This window comes from Mirounga leonina, unplaced genomic scaffold, assembly GCF_011800145.1.
Source record: "Mirounga leonina isolate KUSES-001 unplaced genomic scaffold, KU_Mleo_1.0 Mir_173, whole genome shotgun sequence".
Taxonomy (NCBI): Eukaryota; Metazoa; Chordata; class Mammalia; order Carnivora; family Phocidae; genus Mirounga; species Mirounga leonina.
The window spans coordinates 24,339,602-24,359,606 of record NW_023270447.1 but is presented as its reverse complement, the minus strand read 5'-3'; the positions used below and the strand labels follow the sequence as shown (position 1 = coordinate 24,359,606).

The 20,005-nt window shown below is 39.3% G+C and overlaps 1 protein-coding gene and 1 non-coding gene across 7 annotated transcripts in view; one reads left to right on the top strand and one right to left on the bottom strand.

Moving 5' to 3' along the window:
- SSX2IP (SSX family member 2 interacting protein) overlaps positions 1–20,005 on the bottom strand; it is a 42,083-nt gene that overhangs the window by 17,073 nt on the left and 5,005 nt on the right. For all 6 annotated transcript variants that reach the window (XM_035018149.1, XM_035018151.1, XM_035018152.1 and 3 more), the window contains exons 2-5: positions 5,946–6,077; positions 4,673–4,842; positions 3,994–4,206; positions 1,575–1,685 (exon numbers count right to left, since the gene is read on the bottom strand). In XM_035018149.1, coding sequence (XP_034874040.1) covers positions 1,575–1,685; positions 3,994–4,206; positions 4,673–4,842; positions 5,946–5,988 — 537 coding nt within the window. In that variant the 5' untranslated portion in view covers positions 5,989–6,077. The remainder of the gene's footprint in view (positions 1–1,574; positions 1,686–3,993; positions 4,207–4,672; positions 4,843–5,945; positions 6,078–20,005) is intronic.
- On the top strand, positions 6,687–6,792 carry LOC118020413. Its single transcript, XR_004681856.1, has one exon. It is a non-coding gene; the product is annotated as a U6 spliceosomal RNA (small nuclear RNA).

Here is a 20,005-nt window from a genome sequence, read left to right as displayed (position 1 = left end):
TGAATCCCTTTATGATTGATAACCCCAGTTAAAATTTGTAAATTCAAAAAAGAAAAGAAGTATTAGCATTCACCTCCTCATAAAATAGTTTATTTTAGGATTATTCTTCCTTCTCAATAACCACTGGAAATCACTTTTTAAAGTATCATTAAGTGAATCACAAAGTTTTTATTTTTTAATTCTGAAATTTCTAGAGCCAACTTCCTAAATTATTTTTCTACCACTTTTATGCTACATATAGACGCTGATCACTTAGAAACCAGAAACTTGTGCAGAAGTATTAAAGTGATTCAAGCTCCGTCTGAAACAAGAATTAATCTGATCACCTCTAGTGACTTCCTTACACTACCGACTTGAATAACTTTATTCCTTATCAATCTGCGACAAATTAGCCACAGTACGTCACAGCACATTCACAGGTTTGCTTTTATCTGATCATAAACAGTTCTCAAATTAGAGTAAGTCCACACAGCAGACAGAATCCGACTCAAATATTTGCTGAGTACCTACCATACGTCAGGCCCTACAGGTCAAGGTTTAGATCCACTGTGGCTTCTCAGGCAGCCCTTGACAGGAAGTGTGTTCTAGTCTATACAAACATTTCTAATCTCTGCTGGAGATGACCATGTTTAACTTAATTCTTACTAAAGATTAACTATATTCAAATCACTTAGGTGTAATCTGCAGATCATGTCAAAATTTTCTGCGAAATAACTCAAGGAAATGCATAAGCAACCTTGCAGTTTAATTAAGATATTTCAGTATCCACTAACTACATTACTAAATAGTCAAAATATGACAAAACAATCTGTCTAAATCACTATAAAATCATTAAAGAAATAAGCTCCCCTAAAAGTCCTTAATTATAGTTCAAAAAACACATATATACACTGAACATAAATATATTTTTATTGGTTATCACATGGTCAGGGATCAAACTGCAGAGCAGTAAGAACATAATGGTTTCTCCTTACAGAAATTAAAAAATCGTAATTTCAAACACATTAACTCTATAGATCCAACACATTAACTCTATAGATCCAAATACTAACTAGCCATTGTAGCAGAAATGAGATTAAAATTATGATGTCTTTAATAATCAGAAATAAGATTTTTAAATGTGAATTGCTTTTTTTTCCCCTAAACAATAACTCTTGTATCCATTTAGTCAAGTAATTAATTGCTTGATGGGATGAACAATGTCAGTATTTAATACAGAGAAAGAAGAGGCATGCCAGATTTAAGTATAGGTGTGGCAGAGAATAAAAGATTTGCATTTAAAGCACCCTTGTGCCTGAGAAAAAGTGACAATGCACTGGAGTCCAGGACAGACAGTAGAGGACACCGGCTGTCACAAGCTATGGACCAATATACTAAGCCCCATGAATCCACCTGGGGCAAGGGGTGCCAGGGAGAGCTCCTGATCTCAGTTAAATATGCTGCAATGCTGTACACAGAGGTCCACCATACCAGTTTGACAAAGGATGAATTAATGTTCTTGTTTTACAGTGGGATACGGTCACATCAAACAAAAAATTTTATTTAAACTTCATCTTCAATAACTGATAACCCACCTCATCTTTTTCATTTTTCAGTAGCTGATGCAAATTCCGGTTCTTGCACTGTAACTGTCTGTCTCTTTCCTGAAGCCCAATCATTTCTCTCCTGGAGGTTTCCAGTTGTTCCTAGAACATCCACATGCAAATGTGATTAAAATTAACACAGGACTCAGAGCAAATGAATTCTTCAAAGATTAGTAAAAACAACATACACATACTAGGGTTTCTTAGCTAAAACTGCAGTTTAATGGCACACAAAATGTTTACTTAAAACAATTATTATAAGACAATACTATAAATTTATAAATTTATTTAAGTTTAAATATAACATTTTAATTTATTAAAATACCAACATTTTTATGTTTACGCAAATGGGTTTCAAAGTGGAGCCCTAGAAAGGCTCTTCACTTATTCCAGTGATGCTTCCACTGGACACTTTTTAAATTTCCTTTTAGGAGTTTTTAACACTTCTATGGTACTCTCTTTGAGAAAGAACCAAAGTGATACGGAGCTAAGTCTAAAGCAGATGTGTGACCAAGCAGAGCAGCAACCCTTTAGGTCAGAAAGGGTGGGACTCCAGCACGACCCTCGTTCTCCCTTCCAAGTGCTGAGCTCTGAAGATTTTTTCCCAGAGAGGAATAGCAGCATTGCTGGAATCAGTATGAGATACGATGTTCATTTTGAATACATTCCACACATTTTCTGAGGAAATGTGCCAAGTTCTGCATGAGGCCACTGGCATATTTTTAAAATCCTCTTATCTTTATAAAATATAAAAACCACTCAAGTTACACCATAACTGACCATAAATAACAACTTGGACAATCCCTGTAACAATGGACCTTAAGAAGATTTAGGAATTTAGAAAATTTAGGAATATACCTCGGATAACTCTAAAGGTGTCAGAATTTTTGGCACCCTCTTCTTCGGAGTGTTTGTGACTTCCTATCATACCAGACCATTTGGAATGACTGAACTTAAAGGCACTGGACCAGTTGCTATGTCCCATATATGTCAAATCAGATTCACTTTGAGTGATGATCAACACTTTACTTGAACTCCCCATCAGCCCTGCAAATCTATACACCCCCCTCCTACATCACTCATCTCATACCATCATCCCCTGTAAACTTGAGACCGAGACCAGGTCGGTCTCTTAAATTCATGACTCTCTTATTCCCCAAATTCAATTTTTCATAAAATTCTACCCATTTTACCTCCCAAGTTTGCTTCCTATTTCACTTTTTCTATCTCCACTAGCACGACCTTAGTTCAAATCCAAAATCTCTCTGGCTTTGGCAGCTGCTAAGGCCTCCTAACAGCTGTCCTTTCTACCAAGCCTTCTGGGCTCCCCGCCTCCGTCCCAAATACAAATCTGTACCTTCCCCATAGTTTCTCCACCCTACTGCCAGGTTGATGTTTACATGACGCCCATGATGCCTTCCTCTCGCTTACATTCCTTGGTGCCTTTGTGTGTCTGCACAATGCCTCTCACATCCTCGGACCCCTGGGGCCCAGCCTCACCTCTATCGCTCTTCATCATCATCATTCATTTCAGCCCCTACAGAGCGACTGACTATTTTCTGGAAGTCAAATGCTCTCTCATATCTCTATGCTTTAAACAGGTTATATACCCTCTGCCTAGAATGTCTTTTCCAAACATTAGCAAATTTCTATTTACTCCTCAGATCTGAGATCAAGTGTTAACTCTCTGTGAAGCCTCCTCTTACCTCCCACACCAAGAACAACTAACGAAGCAAGTAATTATGGTTCAATGTATCTCCTTCCACTAGACTACAATCTTGAGAGCCGGGACTGGGGTTCAGTCCTCCGTGAAACCCAGTGCACCTGGCACAAAAATACTTAATAAATTTTGCTCAATGAATTGAATGAATCATATACTAGATCTAGAAGCTCTTCAAGGACAGATCGGCAACTTTTGCCACTGAACACACATTTCTGTCCAGAGAAAAATACCGGATTTTGGCCTAGGTCAAACCTGAATTAGAAGATTTCCTGGAAAACATTCTACACTCTGGGCTGTCCTAACAAGCAACCACACTTTGGAAGGAAAGGCTAAACAGGCCTGGATTACCAATATCATTCAACCAAGGTTACCCACATACAAAAAGTTTTAATGCAGAACTGCGGCCTTCAGGGGCTTACAACTCTGAATCAGTCTAACTCATAAGACCCTCCATAGGTCTCTCTGATTAAGATTAAAGTATCATCCACAACTCACAGCCTTTTTATAACTTGGAGGCAACTACCCCTCCAGCCCACCACAGTTACCCCCTCAGGAATAACCTCTATCCTTTAGGCATTGTAGGATGTATAAAAACCTAAAAATATTAAAGAGAAAACACTGTTATCACTTGGCTTAGCTTATGAGACAGTTAGCTTACTGAAATACAGGTCGACATGCAATTTCTACCTTAAGTTTTGCATAGCAGTTCTGTAGATGGTCCATATCACTTCCCAGTTTCAGATTCTGTGTTTCTACATTTTCCTGAGCTAGAAGATTCTTCCGCTGAAGTACAAGTAGCTCATTCATACAATTTAAAACAGCAACTATATTTAATTCTCTCTTTGTGTCTTTACCTTTGGATTCTTCATACAATGAAGGAAAACCGAAAGTAGTCAATTCCTGGTAGGAGAAAATGTTTTCCTCAAAGTTGGTTACCAGATGACTTAGTATAGAAACAAAAGATAGAAATCTTTTCTCAGAAATAATGAACACTATCCTGAGTTAAGAAAATTGTAAATATCCCAAAGGACAAAGAACTGAGAGAACTGGGCTCTTTTTAGCCTCTGCTCTACAAGTGCCTGTGTCCTGGGGCCAGGCACTTAGTACATCAGTAAAATAAGGGAGAGACTCCTGGTGGAGAAGTCCCTAGAATGATGTAGAGGCCAACCTGCTCCTGACAAACACATTTACCATGTATCCAGACTAAATAATCACCACGGTTCTTTGCCTATCTAGTTATGTTACATAACAGGCCAATACATAACAACATATGTGTGCTTGACAAGTATTTTTCTCGTAACTTTGATATGTGCTATTATATAACATGATTTATGCTACTGCTTCTCACACAAAAAAATTTTTTTACCTGATCAAGGTATGAAATACTTTGTTCAATATTCTCTTCTGTGCAGAAGGCACTGAAAAAACTGTGCACATTTTTTGATAAAGGTATTGAAGAACATAGCACTTGCTGTGAGTATAAACTTGATGGAGACATCTTTGTTTCTGAGGTATATTGACAGATATTTTTGCTTTCTGAAAGAATAAAAGGCATTTACTCATACAATTTATAAAACATATGCAAAGCAAACTATCTCCATTACCAAAGATCTTGAATTATATAAATATTTTTAAGTATTTTCAAATTAAGACAAAGCTGTTTCTTGCATGAAAACTACATAAAGTTGACCCTTGAACAACACAGGGGTTAGGGGCACCGACTCCTCATGCATTGGAAAATCTGTGTATCGCTTTTTTTTTTTAAGATTTATTTGACAGAGAGAGAAAGCGCGTGCACAAGCAGGGGGAGGGGCAGAGCAAGAGGGAGAAGCAGGCTCCCCGTTGAGCAAGGAGCCCTATGCAGGGCTCCATCCCAGGACCCTGAGATCATGACCTGAGCCCAAGGCAGCCCCTTAACCGACTGAGCCACCCAGGCGCCCCCTTGTGTATCCCTTCTGACTTCCACAAAACTTAACTACTAATAGCCTACTGATGACCAGAAGCCTTACCAGTAACAAACAGTTGATAAACACATATTCTGTATGTTATATGTATCACATTAGTATATTCTTACAATAAAGCAAGCTAGGGAGAAAATCATAAGAGAAAATACATTTACAGGACTGTACTACATTTATCGAAAAAAATCCGTGTATAAGTGGACCCACACAGTTCAAACCCATGTTATTCGAGTCAACTGTACTTTTTTTCAAAAAGATACAACTATAAAGTGCCCTTAGTAGGCATGTTAAGCTACAATATACTACCTTAACTTATAGTATTTCAGACTTATAAAAATAACAGACAAAAACCACCTGAGTCAAAGGTTATGGATTAAAGGAATAAATCGCAGCAACGTATTGATGTACCCAATAAATTTATTTCAAATGCATAAACATTCCTCTCCAAAATAATAACAATCAAACCCATCATCTATCAAAGGCACTGGACCCCACTAATTATGGCACAATTCTTAGCTTTCCCAGATAAACTTTCTGAAAATAAAAATTAGATATTTTACAACTATTTATGTCTCTCTCTAGTCACATCTTCGATATTTGTGGTAATTATTTATAGTTTCATTTAAAAACTCCCCTTTACAATTACTGCTTTAGTCTACCCTTATTTTAGACCGTTACCTGAAGACAGATCTGGGTCTGTAACAGTCATCCACTCTCCCATAGCAGTCACCAGGGCCGGGCTACCTGAGGAACCAATTCAGCGGCTAAACATTTAGTCCAGCTGCTGTCACTCTTCTATGTAGGCATCTCCTTAAAAAGCAAATTGTAAAACAGTAACATTTAACTAAAAATATAAAAGCAAATATAAAATCCATGTGTAAAAAGAAGGATTTTGCATTATTTATTTCCATACACTCCCATACGGAACATGGTAGAGCTCAACAATAACCCTGTGCGTGTGTGCGTGCACACGCATGTGTTTAAGGATCAGGAGTAAAGGGTTAACAAGTTCTACCAAGGCATTCACCTTATTTCATTTGCAAAGTACATGATACATGATTTGACTCACAATATAAATCTAAGGTACAGCATTGTACTAAGTAATAAAGATTTCTATATTAAATCCTCTAAAATAAAGTACGAAGTATTTATACAGATAAGAGGATGACAAACTTCTTAGCTAACATTTTCATTTTTTGTTTTTACTAACTATATTAGCAAAAAGAAATTTTAATTACTTTTCCCAATGTTGGCACAGATGCAGAAAAAAGCATACTTCCATACACTGCTCTCCAGAAAGATCACATAAATTCATACTACCACCAGCAATTTGGCAATATGTATCACATCTTACAAATGAAATAAATTTTGACCCAGAAATACCACTTATAACATTTTATCCTAATAAAATAATGATTTGTGCTTGCTTTGGCAACACATAGAATAAAATTGGAACAACACAGAGAAGATTAGCATGGCCCTGTACAAGGATGACATGCAAATTTGTGAAGCATTCCCTATTTTTGCATGGAATTTAAGAACCAAACAGATGAACATAGGGGGGAAAAAGAGAGGCAAACCATCAAACAGACTCTTAACTGTAGAGAACAAACTGAGAGTTGCTAGAGGAAGGTGGGGGGGGATGGGTTAAATGGATGATCGGTATTAAAGAGAGCACTTGTGATGAATCACTAAATTCTACACCTGAAATTAATATTGCACTGTATGTTAACTGGAATTTAAATAAAAACTTGGAAAAGAAAAAAATGATTTGTATAAAAATTCATCTACACATTGTTCTTGATAACATCAAAAAACTGGAAATAGCTTATATGCTCCACAGGAGACTGGTTAAATGACACATTTATACAACAGAACACCTTTAAACACAACCACATGGAATTAAGGTGGTTAACAAATACATATGAATGAAGGGGACTAAGTGTAAGAACCTTTCATGTAACTGTTTCACATACATTTTCAGCCTCCCATCATGTTTCCACTTTTTTATAGAGAAAATGGAAGAAATGAGTATTTCTCCAGCATAAAAAATTCAAATGAACTTATAAATGACAACTGGGAATTGATTTCAAGGTCAGGGATAGAAGGCGGAATGATGACTAGAGGCAAACTGGAGAACACATGCCACCGCTTTGGACACCTGCTTCTCAGCTACAATAAACTGCGGCCAAAAGAGAAAGCAGGTCGTGTGTTGCTATCTTTCCATCTTTCAAGGGATGTTGGAATTCTGGATTTTTATGTGAAATCTCGAAATGCGTAAACGTGAGAAGCTACTTAAAAAGATTATGCAAGGTATCCTGTGGGAAGGGGGCGTGGCTGGGAGGAGGATGTGAGAGAGCCTTTTGCATCGTGATCTGAGAAAAGGCTGCACAAGCCACCAAGTTGTACACTTAAGATCCGGGCACTTGACTGGGTGTAAGTTACCCTTCTAACAACATTTTTTAAGAAGCCAAATCAAATGTGTCTTTAGGCCAGCTCTGGACTGTGAATCAGAGTTCACAACTCCTATTCTGAATATTTTAAGACTGTGGAGAAATAGGGACACCTGGGTGGCTCAGCTGGTTAAGCGTCTGCCTTCGGCTCAGGAGATGATCCCAAAGGTCCAGCACCTGCATCGCATCATCAGGCTCCCTGCTCGGTGGGGGAGTCGGCTTCTCCCTCTCCTCCCCCGCCACTCCCCACCCCCCCACTTATCCCCCACCTACCCCCGCTCCCGCTCATGCTCTCTCTCTCACTCACTCCCTCTCTCTAATAAATAATCTTTAAAAAAAAAGACTGTGGAGAAATATTCATAATGTAATACTGAAGTGAGATGAAAATTTTCATTCATTCAATATATTTTTAATTGTGCTATACATGCCAGGCACACTCTTCTAGGCACAAGGGAGGCCCTGCCCTCAAGTTCACATGCTAGTGGGGGTGGAAATAGATAACTAAGCAATAAATTAACATAACAGAGTGTGATGAGGACTATAAAGAAAACAAAACACAGTAACATGAGAGTACTGGTGCGAGGGTATCCAGATTCACCAAGGAAGGCTGCACTGGGACACTGAGACCTAAATGATATACAGTCAACCACAAGATGATCAGTGACCAGAGCAGCCCAGGCAGAGGAAACAGCAGGTACAAAGACCCAAGATGGAAACGAACTTGGTAAACATGAAAACCATGAAGAATCCCAGTACCTCTGAAGCACAGTACACAAGGAGAGAGGGTAGGAAGCTAGATTTTCTCTAAGTTGCAACGAAAAGCTATTGAAGGAGTTTAGGCAGGAAAGCCAACAGGATCTTCTTTAGGCTTTGAAAAAGATCCCTTCAGCTACTCTACGCTCTGTGAGTATATTAGAGGTGGGCGACAGTGGGAGGCTGGAAGATACCAGGCCACTGCAACTAGGCAAGACCAGTTCTACACTACAGCTAGAAGAGCAGGAGTAGACACAGGTGGATAAATCAGGGCTGGGTTCTGGAGATAGAACCTTCAGGACTTGAAGATGGAATGAAATATGGGCAAAAGAGAAGTCAAGGATGATTCCTAGGCCATACAGCAGCCTACAATATCCTAATGCAAATGATGCTATGTGTTGTAGTACATGTTAGAGTGTCACAAACACACAGGGGGCTGCCAAGTCTGGCACGGAGTTTTGCTATTTTTCTACTCATGTGCCTTGCTAAGAGCAACTTGAACTATTCTGCACTTTCCCCTGTCCTTATATGGGTGCCTTCAGCAACAGGATGAGCAGGATAAAAGTTCAGTCTGCACCAAGACAAGACAATGATTTTACTTTTCGCTTCCAGAGATAGTAGCCATAAACAAAACAAGATCCAAGGGACAATAAACCCATCTACTCTAACCCAGCTCTGCTTTGGGTAAGTTACTTAACCCTTCCAAGCCCTGGTTTCCTCACTGGTAAACTGCCATAATAATGACTCTTACTTCACAGTTTCCCCAGAGGATTAAGTGAGATGATGCACATAAAGAAGTATTCAGCACACATGGCCTGGCATATGGGGCACACGGAATTAATATTAGTTGTCTTCATCATCGCCATCATCATCATTATCTGGATACAGATCTGTTTGGAATAAATGACAGGATTCCAAAACCTGTAACAAAAGGCACTGTTGCTCTTAATAAAAGTTGAACACCTTAGAAAATTGGGAGACAGATATCCTCATAAAAACACACTAGGCAGTGGGATTAATTCTTTGTAATTGTTAGGTTGAGGGGAGGGACAGGATCAGAAGAAAAAGGCACTTTTCCAAGCAAGCCTTCTTGTTCCTGTTTTTTTAAAATAAGACACAACACTGCCTTAAGTGCCTTTCTCCTCATACAGAAAGATCAAACACCAAAATGTCTACTGTACATCCATTCTTTAAAGTTGTAATTTCAGTCAGTTATTCTTCCTCTGTGAATTTAGCTCTCCAGCATCTACGGGTTCAGACAGTGAATTGTTCCCTGCCCTGTTATTTAGAATAACAAAAAACAACCAACTGTGAAATATTTAGGTCTAGTTAAATGTTCACAATGAAAACCAAAACTCCACTTTGAAGCTCTACGAAACAAAGAAGTTACCAACAGAATATGATTTCACACAATCTCACAGTTTCTATGTATTCTCTTCTGTTCAATGATGCACCAAATTATACACTAGGAGGTTTGTGATAAGAGTTACCCAATCAGACTCTTAATCAATATACAAACCGAAACCAAGAGACTAATTTAAGCAAGTTATCCTATTCTAGCTCAACCACAGTCAAATTTCATTGTTGAAGGTTACAAACTATTTTATAAAGATATTATAAGAAATCAGTATTAATTTCAAAAGAAAAACGGTAACAGAAGAATCTCTGCTTCGCATAAACCTAATACCGTCACAAGTACATTTCAACTTGAAAGCTTCAAAAGCAGCCAAAAAGGACTCCATTAGAGCTGAGGGCTGGAGGGGCGCCTGGGTGGCTCAGTCGGTTAAAGCTGAGTGCTAGAGCACACAATGAAGTTCCATATTATAGATCAATCAAGTCAGAGCAAAGCATTAGATAGCAGACCATGAGCATCCATGACAAGTCATACAAGAACAAACTTGGTTATAACTAGCATTGTTATTACAGTTTCATTACAGAAGAAGAAAGGGAAGAAGCTGATAGTAAACCATGTTTTGGTTCAAGTAATCTGTAACCCCCATTTCTCTCTCTATGCCATTGGTTAGGGAAGCTGTCCAGATTCCGAGAGGACAAATTCATGAGTGAATTTTATGAGCAAAACTTGAAGATTAAACAATTTAGCCACCCTGCCAAGTCATTTCATTCATCTAAGATTGTTGAGGATTAACCCTGAAATAACTTAAAGTAAGAAAAAACATCTATAAAGTAACCCATAAGAATTCTTCCTCCTAATCTTTAAGTCAGAGAGACATGGTTTTATTCCTTCCTGGTGGATAACATGTATATAGGCACCTAATACACTTCCTTGATTCCAAGTATTTCTCAATGTACATTCCAGTAAGTCAGTCTACATAACAGAAAATCTTACTAATTGCAGTAACACTGCAATAATTTCAGTAAAAATGTCACCTTACTATTTCTGAGGAACTACTTTGGCTTCCCTAATATGTTGCCATATCTCAGATGTAAATAAGCAAGGGTACTGTGTGGTCTTTCCTGGGTAAAATGATTACACAGACCTTAAGAATTATCTAACAGCATGTTCTAGGTTAGAATCCTGACAGAAAATGGGGAACTAGTGAGACATTTGACCTTAATATAATTGTACCCTTTCTGAAATGAAGATTTTAATAAAGTTTCATAAGTCTATCATTCTTCATGTCAAAGCACTTTCTTTCATATATATTTACCTATATTATAGACAGAAAACTTGGGCTTAGGGGAGCTAACAGGATTGCCTGAGGCCACATTTCTAATTGGTTGTGAAGCCTGGACACAAATCTGTCTTCAAAAATGCTTTTTTCACTCCATCACCACGTAACCTTTCTACACTGTTCACACAAACCTCTATAGAGTTAAAAGGAGAATAAAAAAGATTTCCATCAAGTTTCTTTAAGAGAACGAGTCCCATAGTTCACCTGAAATCATTCCACTCAGAGCATACAATCAATCCTTAAAGGAACTTACCTACTACTTATATTGAGGCATACTTGTAAACTTCTCTGCTACGCCACAAACAACAGCTTTTTTCTCACTTAGAAACGCTTTGCTTTGAAAAGGTTTAAAAACAATTCTCAGAAATGAGATCAGTTCTATTGAAAGTTTAATGAGGGTGAAATAACTCATCTTACCATTTTAAGACAACATCAAAACTCAAAGTTTATAGATGTTCAGTAAAAACATTTGTGATTCAGGTTACTTACACCTGTTTTTCTTTTTTCCATCAGAAAAGTTCCTTGGCTGGTTATTGCTCTTCCTTTTATCCAAAAAACTCAAGGGGTCTTAAGGTCTCAATATACAATGATCACTTGTAAAATCTGGGGGGAAGGCAACCTCTAAGATGGCTCCCAATTATCCCTGTTACCTGGCGTACACACCTGTGGGTGCCTCTACTCCTTGGCTGTGGGCTGCATTTAGCGGCTAGCTTCTAAAAGTAGACTACAGCAAGAGGTAAAAGGGATTTCTCTTCCAAATTCAGGTGATTAAGAGGCGTGACTTCCGTTTGGGATCCCTTATCACTCACTGTCTCCCTGATCCCTGTCATGAGAGGCTGGTGTGGCAAGGTTAACTGATGTCTCCAGCCAACAGCCAGTGAGGCCCTGGTGGCTGCCCAGCGCCACAGGAGTGAGTTTAGAAGTATTCTCCCCCAGTCAAACCTTGATGACTACCACCTTGGCCAACACCTTGATCACCACCTAGTGAGAGATCCTGAGTCACAGGCACCCACACAAGCCGCACCCAGATGCCTGACTGACAGAAATTGGAAAATAAATGCTTGGTGTTTTAAGCTGCGAAGTTTTGGAGTAATTTGTTATGCAGCAATAGATAACTAATACAAGTTTTTAAAATATATATATATACACATTTCTGAGTCCCTTCCATAATTTACCTGTCTCTAGCTGAAACGTAACTAAAGTGACACCATACACTACAAGTGCAACAATCAGCTTTATGACAATATCACCCAGCGGTACAACTAATCACTCCGTATTACTACAGGGAGATGCCTCCCCCACTCGTTTATGAACTTCTACAGGAAGTTACGAGCTTTCCTACAGGGTAGGGATCTTTGTTGTATCAGTGCCTGAAACAAAGCAGATGCTCAGTAAATATTTATAAAATGAACTGCCTCCTGCACACGGCCCACCCACCTCTCCAGGCTGTGCTTTCCCCTTTCACCTAACTCAAAACTTAACGCTTCCCCAAGCCCAGAACAAGAATCACCATCAGCCCCTCCACACAGGCTCTCTCGGTTCTCTGTTTACGGATTTGTTTCATCGTTCCTAGCTAGACTCTCACACACTGCACGTTTCACACTCCTGTCTTCCCTCCACTAATCTGAACAGAACGAGACTCAATAACTGATGACAAATCCACACGTTCACTCCAGCAAGCAAAGCTGGATAAAGGAAAACAGCAATGGAAAAGAGGCCAAAGATGTGAGTCTTCATCTCCTAAATCTCTAACACATCTACCAACTGAATGAGAGTTCAGCAGAAACATAAGTAGTATCTTGATTACAAGATTTCCTTCACACAGTACAATATTTTAAGTATTCTTTTCAAGTTCACTTGAAATTCAAACTTGAGAAGGCACAATTGCCTACCTAAGCAGCATTCTAAAACTTCAATCAAGTGTCAGAAAATAATAGCTCTTCATTACACAGGGAAGCAGTAACACTATGCCATCTAGGTTTCTAAATATTGCACAGGATTTGTCACAAACAGCCAACGACTAAAGTCTTGGCTAAAATCTCACAAAGTTAGACTTACCAAACTGTCAGGCTAAGAAAATAAAATTACTAAAACTCAATCTTTAAATATTATTCCTAGCTTACAAATGCAGTCATAAAAATTAAAAATTGTTATCCGCATATTTTAAATAGATGTTATTACTCTCAAAAAGCAAACACATGATTATTTAAAAATTTAATACCACCATCTGTATTATTGTTCCAAAGGACACTACAGATTTTAATTCCATTATAAATACTTCTGCTGCCCCACGCAAAACCATTCAGGTGTGCACATCAATGTAGAAACACACGAATTCAACTTCTTAGAAAATCTACCTTTTACAAATTTAAAATCTAAATGAATTCACCTGAGTGGCAGAATTTACTAGTGTACTTTCCCACAGAAGCAAACTCCTCATAACTTAAATTTGAATAAATATCCAAATGGCTGAAACGCGAAGAGCTGCCTCCCCCACCCGCCCCTCTGGCTGAGTCTGCGGCTCCGGGGACTGACACGCGGGAGCACAGCGCGCTGGGCGCAAGGCGCACAGGCCTCAGCCACACCGGCCGGGGTCCCGTCGTGACCGGGTCTCCTGGGAAGTGGGGTACACCGTCTTCTTTGGAGGGGGCTTGTGGGAACGTAATGAGGTCACAGGGGAAAACTAAGCACCGCGCACCTGGCAGAGAGGGAAATGATGTAACAGACATGTGCCAGGTGCGGCTCTCAACGCTTTACGTGTATTATTATGAAGCCGATCCTCACAACAATCCTACGTTATCTCCTTTTCACAGATGAGGACGTCGAGGCACAGAAAGGCTAGCCGCCCCCTCCCCAGACTCGAGAGCCCATCCTCTTAACCAACACACGCTGCTGCCGCCGCCGATGAGAGGCTCGGGAACCAGTCCTCCTCCCAGGGATCCTTAGCGGCCACCGCTCACTAACCGGTACCTCCAGCTGGGCCAGGACCACCCGAGATCGCGTGAAGACAGAGATGACGGTAAAACGCTGCATGTGCATCCCTTTGGGTTGAGGACACAATCCCATGAAGCTCCAGGCCACAACCTGCCGTTAGAAAGCCACCCTCTTAGCTTTGGGAGCTGTATTTTCAACTTCTGACACACACCCTGGAAGCCACCGTTGCGGCAGTATGAGAAACCGGATGCTCTAATGGTTAAAAGCACAGGACCCAGAGTCAGACCACCTGGTTTCAAACCCCAGTTCCACCACCCACAAACGAAGTGGCCCTGAACAGAAATCTCTGGACTTCATTTTCCTCATTTGCAAAAGGAGAGTAAAAACAGTCTTTAGTCTCAAAGGATTATCACATGACTAAGTAACACACTGAGTTTTAAAATTTATTTAATAACCTTGTTAAGTAGGTTTATGCATGTGCAGGGTTTAACACAGGGTCTTGGGTACATGGCAAGTTCTCAATAAATGTTAGCTGCTATTATTTTAGTAACTTGGAAAGATCTCATGATATTTTGTTAACTAAAAAACTTGCAGAACAATATCTAACACGACCTCATTTGGTCTTCAAAAAAAGCCCAAACCATAGGAGTATATACATATAGGTATAAATTCTGCTCTATAAACACAGAAGTTTGTATAAGAACAGAAAAAACTAGAAAAAAAAAAACCAACCTGTGAGGAAAAAAGGGACTTTATCTCTTTACGTATTCACCCACACACACACAGATAATTACGGGTAATCCTTATTTTTGGTGTCTCCCAAATTTTCCGTTAAGTGAATGTACTTTTCTTACAGTGAGGAAAAAAAAAATCCATGTTTTTAAAAGGCAATTACAGTGATAAGCAGCAGCAATGGGCATGAACAGCATCACTCTCAAACACCAAAATTAATGGCAGAATGGCATAAGTAACAAAAAAATACAAAATATTTATTTCCAGATTAATCAATCAATCTGCAGTATTTTAATGCACAAAAGCAAGCAGCTCTGTTGGGCAAATTTCTAACCGGCTCTCTGGTTAGAAATTATACGAATGTCCCAAAGCTACTCAGATAACCAATTATGTAAGGGCAACAGAACTTTAGCAGAGGTCAGTAGTTTGTAGTTTTAGATGGCAATCTAGCAGTCTACAAAAATTTGCAATCCATAAATCTTTCCACTAATCAATTATACTTCTAGGCATCTCTTACTACATATTCTGTCACACGAATGAGCAAGCAAATTGTAATGGCAAGGAACTGGAAACAATCTAAATGTCCATCAACAAACAGTTAAAAGCCAATACCGATAGTAGGGCCAAAACATGGGCTACTTTGGGATTATTAAGGCAGATCTGCATGTATAGCAAGGAAAAAAACAAGCTATGGATAATAAGAATAGTATGATCACCATTTTTCTTTAAAATCAAACTATCTAAAAACTACCTGAATTTAGGAGAAAGGTCTAGAAAAGTTACAAACTGTTACCACCATGACAATCCTGTGTTATGAGATCCACAGATGTCTATTATCTGTTTTTTACATTTCTCATAGGGAGGGGTGGACCTTACCTACAATTCACTTCTTCAGCAGTACATTTTGATATAGCTGGAGTGTTTTAGGAGCATGGATTATTTTGTAAAATTCTTAGAGCCAGTGGATTCATGCAGAATGAATGAGATAATGTGTGTGGAAACACTCCCACCTCAATCCCAGATAGTAGCACCCCTACCCTTTAGTGGAAATACCAATTTAAGACAAATGATAAATTCTTTCCACCAATGAATTACACCTCTAGCACCATTCCCACATATTCACGCATACAAGTAAGCAAAGGTGATGCAGTCTTTACACTGATGCCCTGCTTTGTCGGAGCATATCTGTGGGGATCTAGCCCATCAAGGAAGACTCACCCCCCCCCGCCCCGCCCCAAACCCCACTGCTGTGAAGAGGAAAGACAGAAAGAGTACTGGCAGACCTGGCAAAGGGGGACTGTCCCTCTGGCTTAATTATAATGTAAACTTGGTAGGAGAAAAGAGGGGAGAGACTGACTTTGATTTTTAACTATTAAGATTCTTTCCAAAAAAGAATGTTCTTACTCTATCGACCTTCTATAACTCAAGCAACTAGTAAGGTGTATTTCTCTCCTTCAGGAGAGCAGCTGATGAAGTTACACAGGTATGTATTTAGAGTTATGCCACACCATCTGATATTTCATTGTACACTGACTTTCTGTTGCTAATGTTTTCATCTGTTTTGGTCGTGGCTCCCCAAAAGAATTGTTAGTTGTTGTTTTGCTTTGTTTTTGAGGGTACTGTCCCTTCAGGGAAGGTCCACAGGAGGATAGTGAAAGAGCACAAGACTAGGTGTCAGGGGCTAAGGTTCTCAGGGCCACTTCTATGATTTACTGAGCAACCCTGAGCTCCTCACCATTTCTTTGGTTTTGAGTTTCCACATCTATAAAATAAGGAGGTTGAACTAGATGATCTTTAAAGAATTTTTAGTCTACTATCTGTTTTTTACATTTCTCATGGGACTTAATATGGAATTGAGTAGAGCTATTCATATCAAAATGTCTTCTTTATATTTTTATAACAATGTGCACACATGGTCTTCACAACCATTTGTTTAGCTAATGAAATTCTACCAAATTCTAACAATAATGATTTATTAAGCATAAACCATTTATGAGGAAAAATTTAAAGCATTTTACGTGTATTAACTCGTTTAATCTCACAAAGGCCCAAAGAGTTACCCGCCCCCATTACAGATGACAAAACTGAGACCCAGAGAGCTTTCTTGCCCGAGGTCACACAGCTAGAATGTGACAAAGCCAAGATTCAAACCCAAGTAGTCCAACACATTTAACCGATTACACCCTGCAGTCTTTACCGTAGGAGAGGAGGCAATACACAGTATGTGAGCTGCTTTTCAAACTGAACACACACACAGGTACTTTTCTACCAAGTCACCTTGAGATGAAATTACAATCAGAAAGTAATTATTTCAACTGAGTGACTGGGATGTGAACTATGTAAGAGGAGACAAACATTAAATGTTATAGCAATTCAAAAAAATTATTTTTGAAAAATCTAGCGAATAGAGATGTCAAATTGCCAGGCTTTCCCCGAACTGCCATTCCCTTCTGTTTGTGCTTCCAAGTGGATCTCGCTGTAATGAAACTTCTCTTCCACCACCTAAACGGAGCCCCTGGTCAGCAGGCCTGGCATCGTATTCTTTGTACTCTGCTTCGCCATGAGGTATCATAAATGACCCATGGTGGCATCCAGTCAAATGTTCGCTGAATAAATGTCAACTAGGTTCAATGACATATTAGTGTGAGGTATACTACTTTGATAGACAAGAATCCACACTTAAGCCATGCTGCATCTTAGAAGGGCTTTCAATTCAATCTTGATTGGTGCCAGCTCAGAGAAGCAGCAAGGGGTCCTAAGTATATGAATCAAGAGCATGACAATTTATAGACAGTACACCAATTTCAAATTCTTCCAGTGTACATGTAGGAAAGCACCATATTCTTATAAGAGGATTAAGAACAAAAAAGAAACACTGTTTTAACATCTACCTTACTTTTTAAGGTTGAAAGTCAGCTAAGAAGTCCAAGTAAAAAAAGTTACCATTCGTTGGTATTTTATTCCTGAATGTATTAAAGACCATGGAAATAACAACAACAAAAACCCCACCATAACTCATGAATTTGTAATAGTGTAATCATGTATCTGTAGTAGCTTTTTCAATGATTCAGCCCAAATTCAATCATCAGTTATAGTTCTCAAATTGTGGTCCCAGGACCAGTGGCATCAATAGTACCTAGGAAATTGTTAAAAATGCAAATTCTCCAGGCACCTGGGTGGTTCAGTCAGTTAAGCTTCCGACTTCAGCTCAGGTCATGATCTCAAATAAAACCTGTCTCTCTCAAATAAAATCTTTAAAAAAATGCAAATTCTCAAGTCCCACTCTAGGTCTAAAGATTCAGAAACTCTGGGAGTGGGACCCACAAATCAGTGTTTTAACAGAACCTCCATGAGGTTCTGATGCATCAAATTTGAGATCATGGCTATACTCTATAGAATGTGCTTCAGTAGAAGTTAATATTCTATTTATGCAGTTTAGAATATGGAATACCAAAAGGAATTCTTACTTAAGGGTGCTAAAGAATGGATTTCAGGAATAATGTAAGTGTTCCAGAGTACTAAATGAGGGTCGAAAATAACAGTCCTAGAGAATGTCTGGCTAAGCCTTACTAAACCTTGGAGGGTGGGAGAACCTTTGAAAAACAAATTTGGCAGGTGAGATTCATATATCCTATTCACCTTCACCCACTCTACAACCTAGCAGGTCCATGTCTAGGTATAAATCTAAGAGGAACTCTTGCATCTGTGCGCCAAGAGGCATGAACATAAACTGTGGCACTCTTGACAGGAGCCAAGGAGCACAAGAGCATAACCCTGGAAGCAACCCAAACACCCATCAACAGGAGAATGAATAACCTGTGGCATACATGCAAAACGGAATACCGTGCAGCTATCAGAAAACTGCAGTGGCACACAATCTAGAGGAATGTCAGCAAATACTAACTGGATGAATTTCAGGATTATAATAAGCGAAAAGCGCCTCAGAAGACAGGGCATGTAACATAGGTGTTAATTGTGTATGTGTTTGGAAAACTCACAGACGCAATAAAACTGTTTTAAAAGATACCAAGGGAATAATGGATATAGATTTGGTAAACAAGGGGTGCCTGGGTGGCTCAGTCAGTTGAGTGACTGACTCTTGATTTCAGCTCAGGTTTTGATTTCAGCATCAGGCTATCGAGCCTCGCATCGGGTTCTGCACTCAGCATGGAGTCTGCTTGTCCCTCTCCTTCTGCTCCTCTCCCAACTCTCTCTCTCAAATACATAAAATCTTAAAAAAAAAGTCAGTAAACTGTTGCCTCAGGTGAGACAAATAGAGCAAAGGATTGGTTGCGTCCATATGGTCACAAAGAGATTATTGTTAAGGTCCTAGCTTATGTTAGGTAGTATTTAGTATTAAAACTAAGTAAATAACATCAGTTATGAGAATGTGTTCTAAGGCAAGCAATATAACTAACTCTTTGTACCTGAAGTCCTTTATTTATTTATTTTTTTAAATATAGGGCTGCCTGGGTGGCTCAGTCAGGTAAGCGTCCGACTCTTGATCTCATTTCAGGTCTTGATCTCAGGGTCATGAGTTCAAGCCCCGTGTTGGGCTCCATGTGGAGCCTACATTAAAAAAATAAAATAAAAAATAAGGGGCACCTGGGTGGCTCAATCAAGTAAGCAGCTGCCTTTGGCTCAGGTCATGATCTCAGGGTTCTGGGTTTGAGCCCCACATTGGGCTCCCTGCTTGGCGGGGAGTCTGCTTCTCCCTCTCCCACTGCTCCTAACCCACCGCCGTGTGTGCATGCTGTCTCAAAATCTTTTAAAAAACAAAAAATAAATTAAATATATATATATATACACTGTTCCTCAAATATGTCAAATACTTCTAAATTCTACCCAGTCTTGGCTATGAGACACTAAGAGCCCTGGGTCCTCAGCCTGACAACTGCCCAGGCAGGGGTTAAACTGTTTTGGGTCACAGAATCCAAACCCAGTGATTCTCCTCCCCTAAAAGTGCAAAAAACAAGTAGTTTTGGCTATAGTTTCAGAGGCTCTATGAAGCCATTCAGACCTACACAGGATCCATGGATAAGGAGTGAAGAATTGGAACTCCTGTACTAGTTAATTACAAGAAACTGGTGGGAGAGAACAACTCTCAGGTGATGTGGGTCATCCCACAGAAAGGAGGAGACAGAACACTATTTTATTGATGGAAGAATCTGAG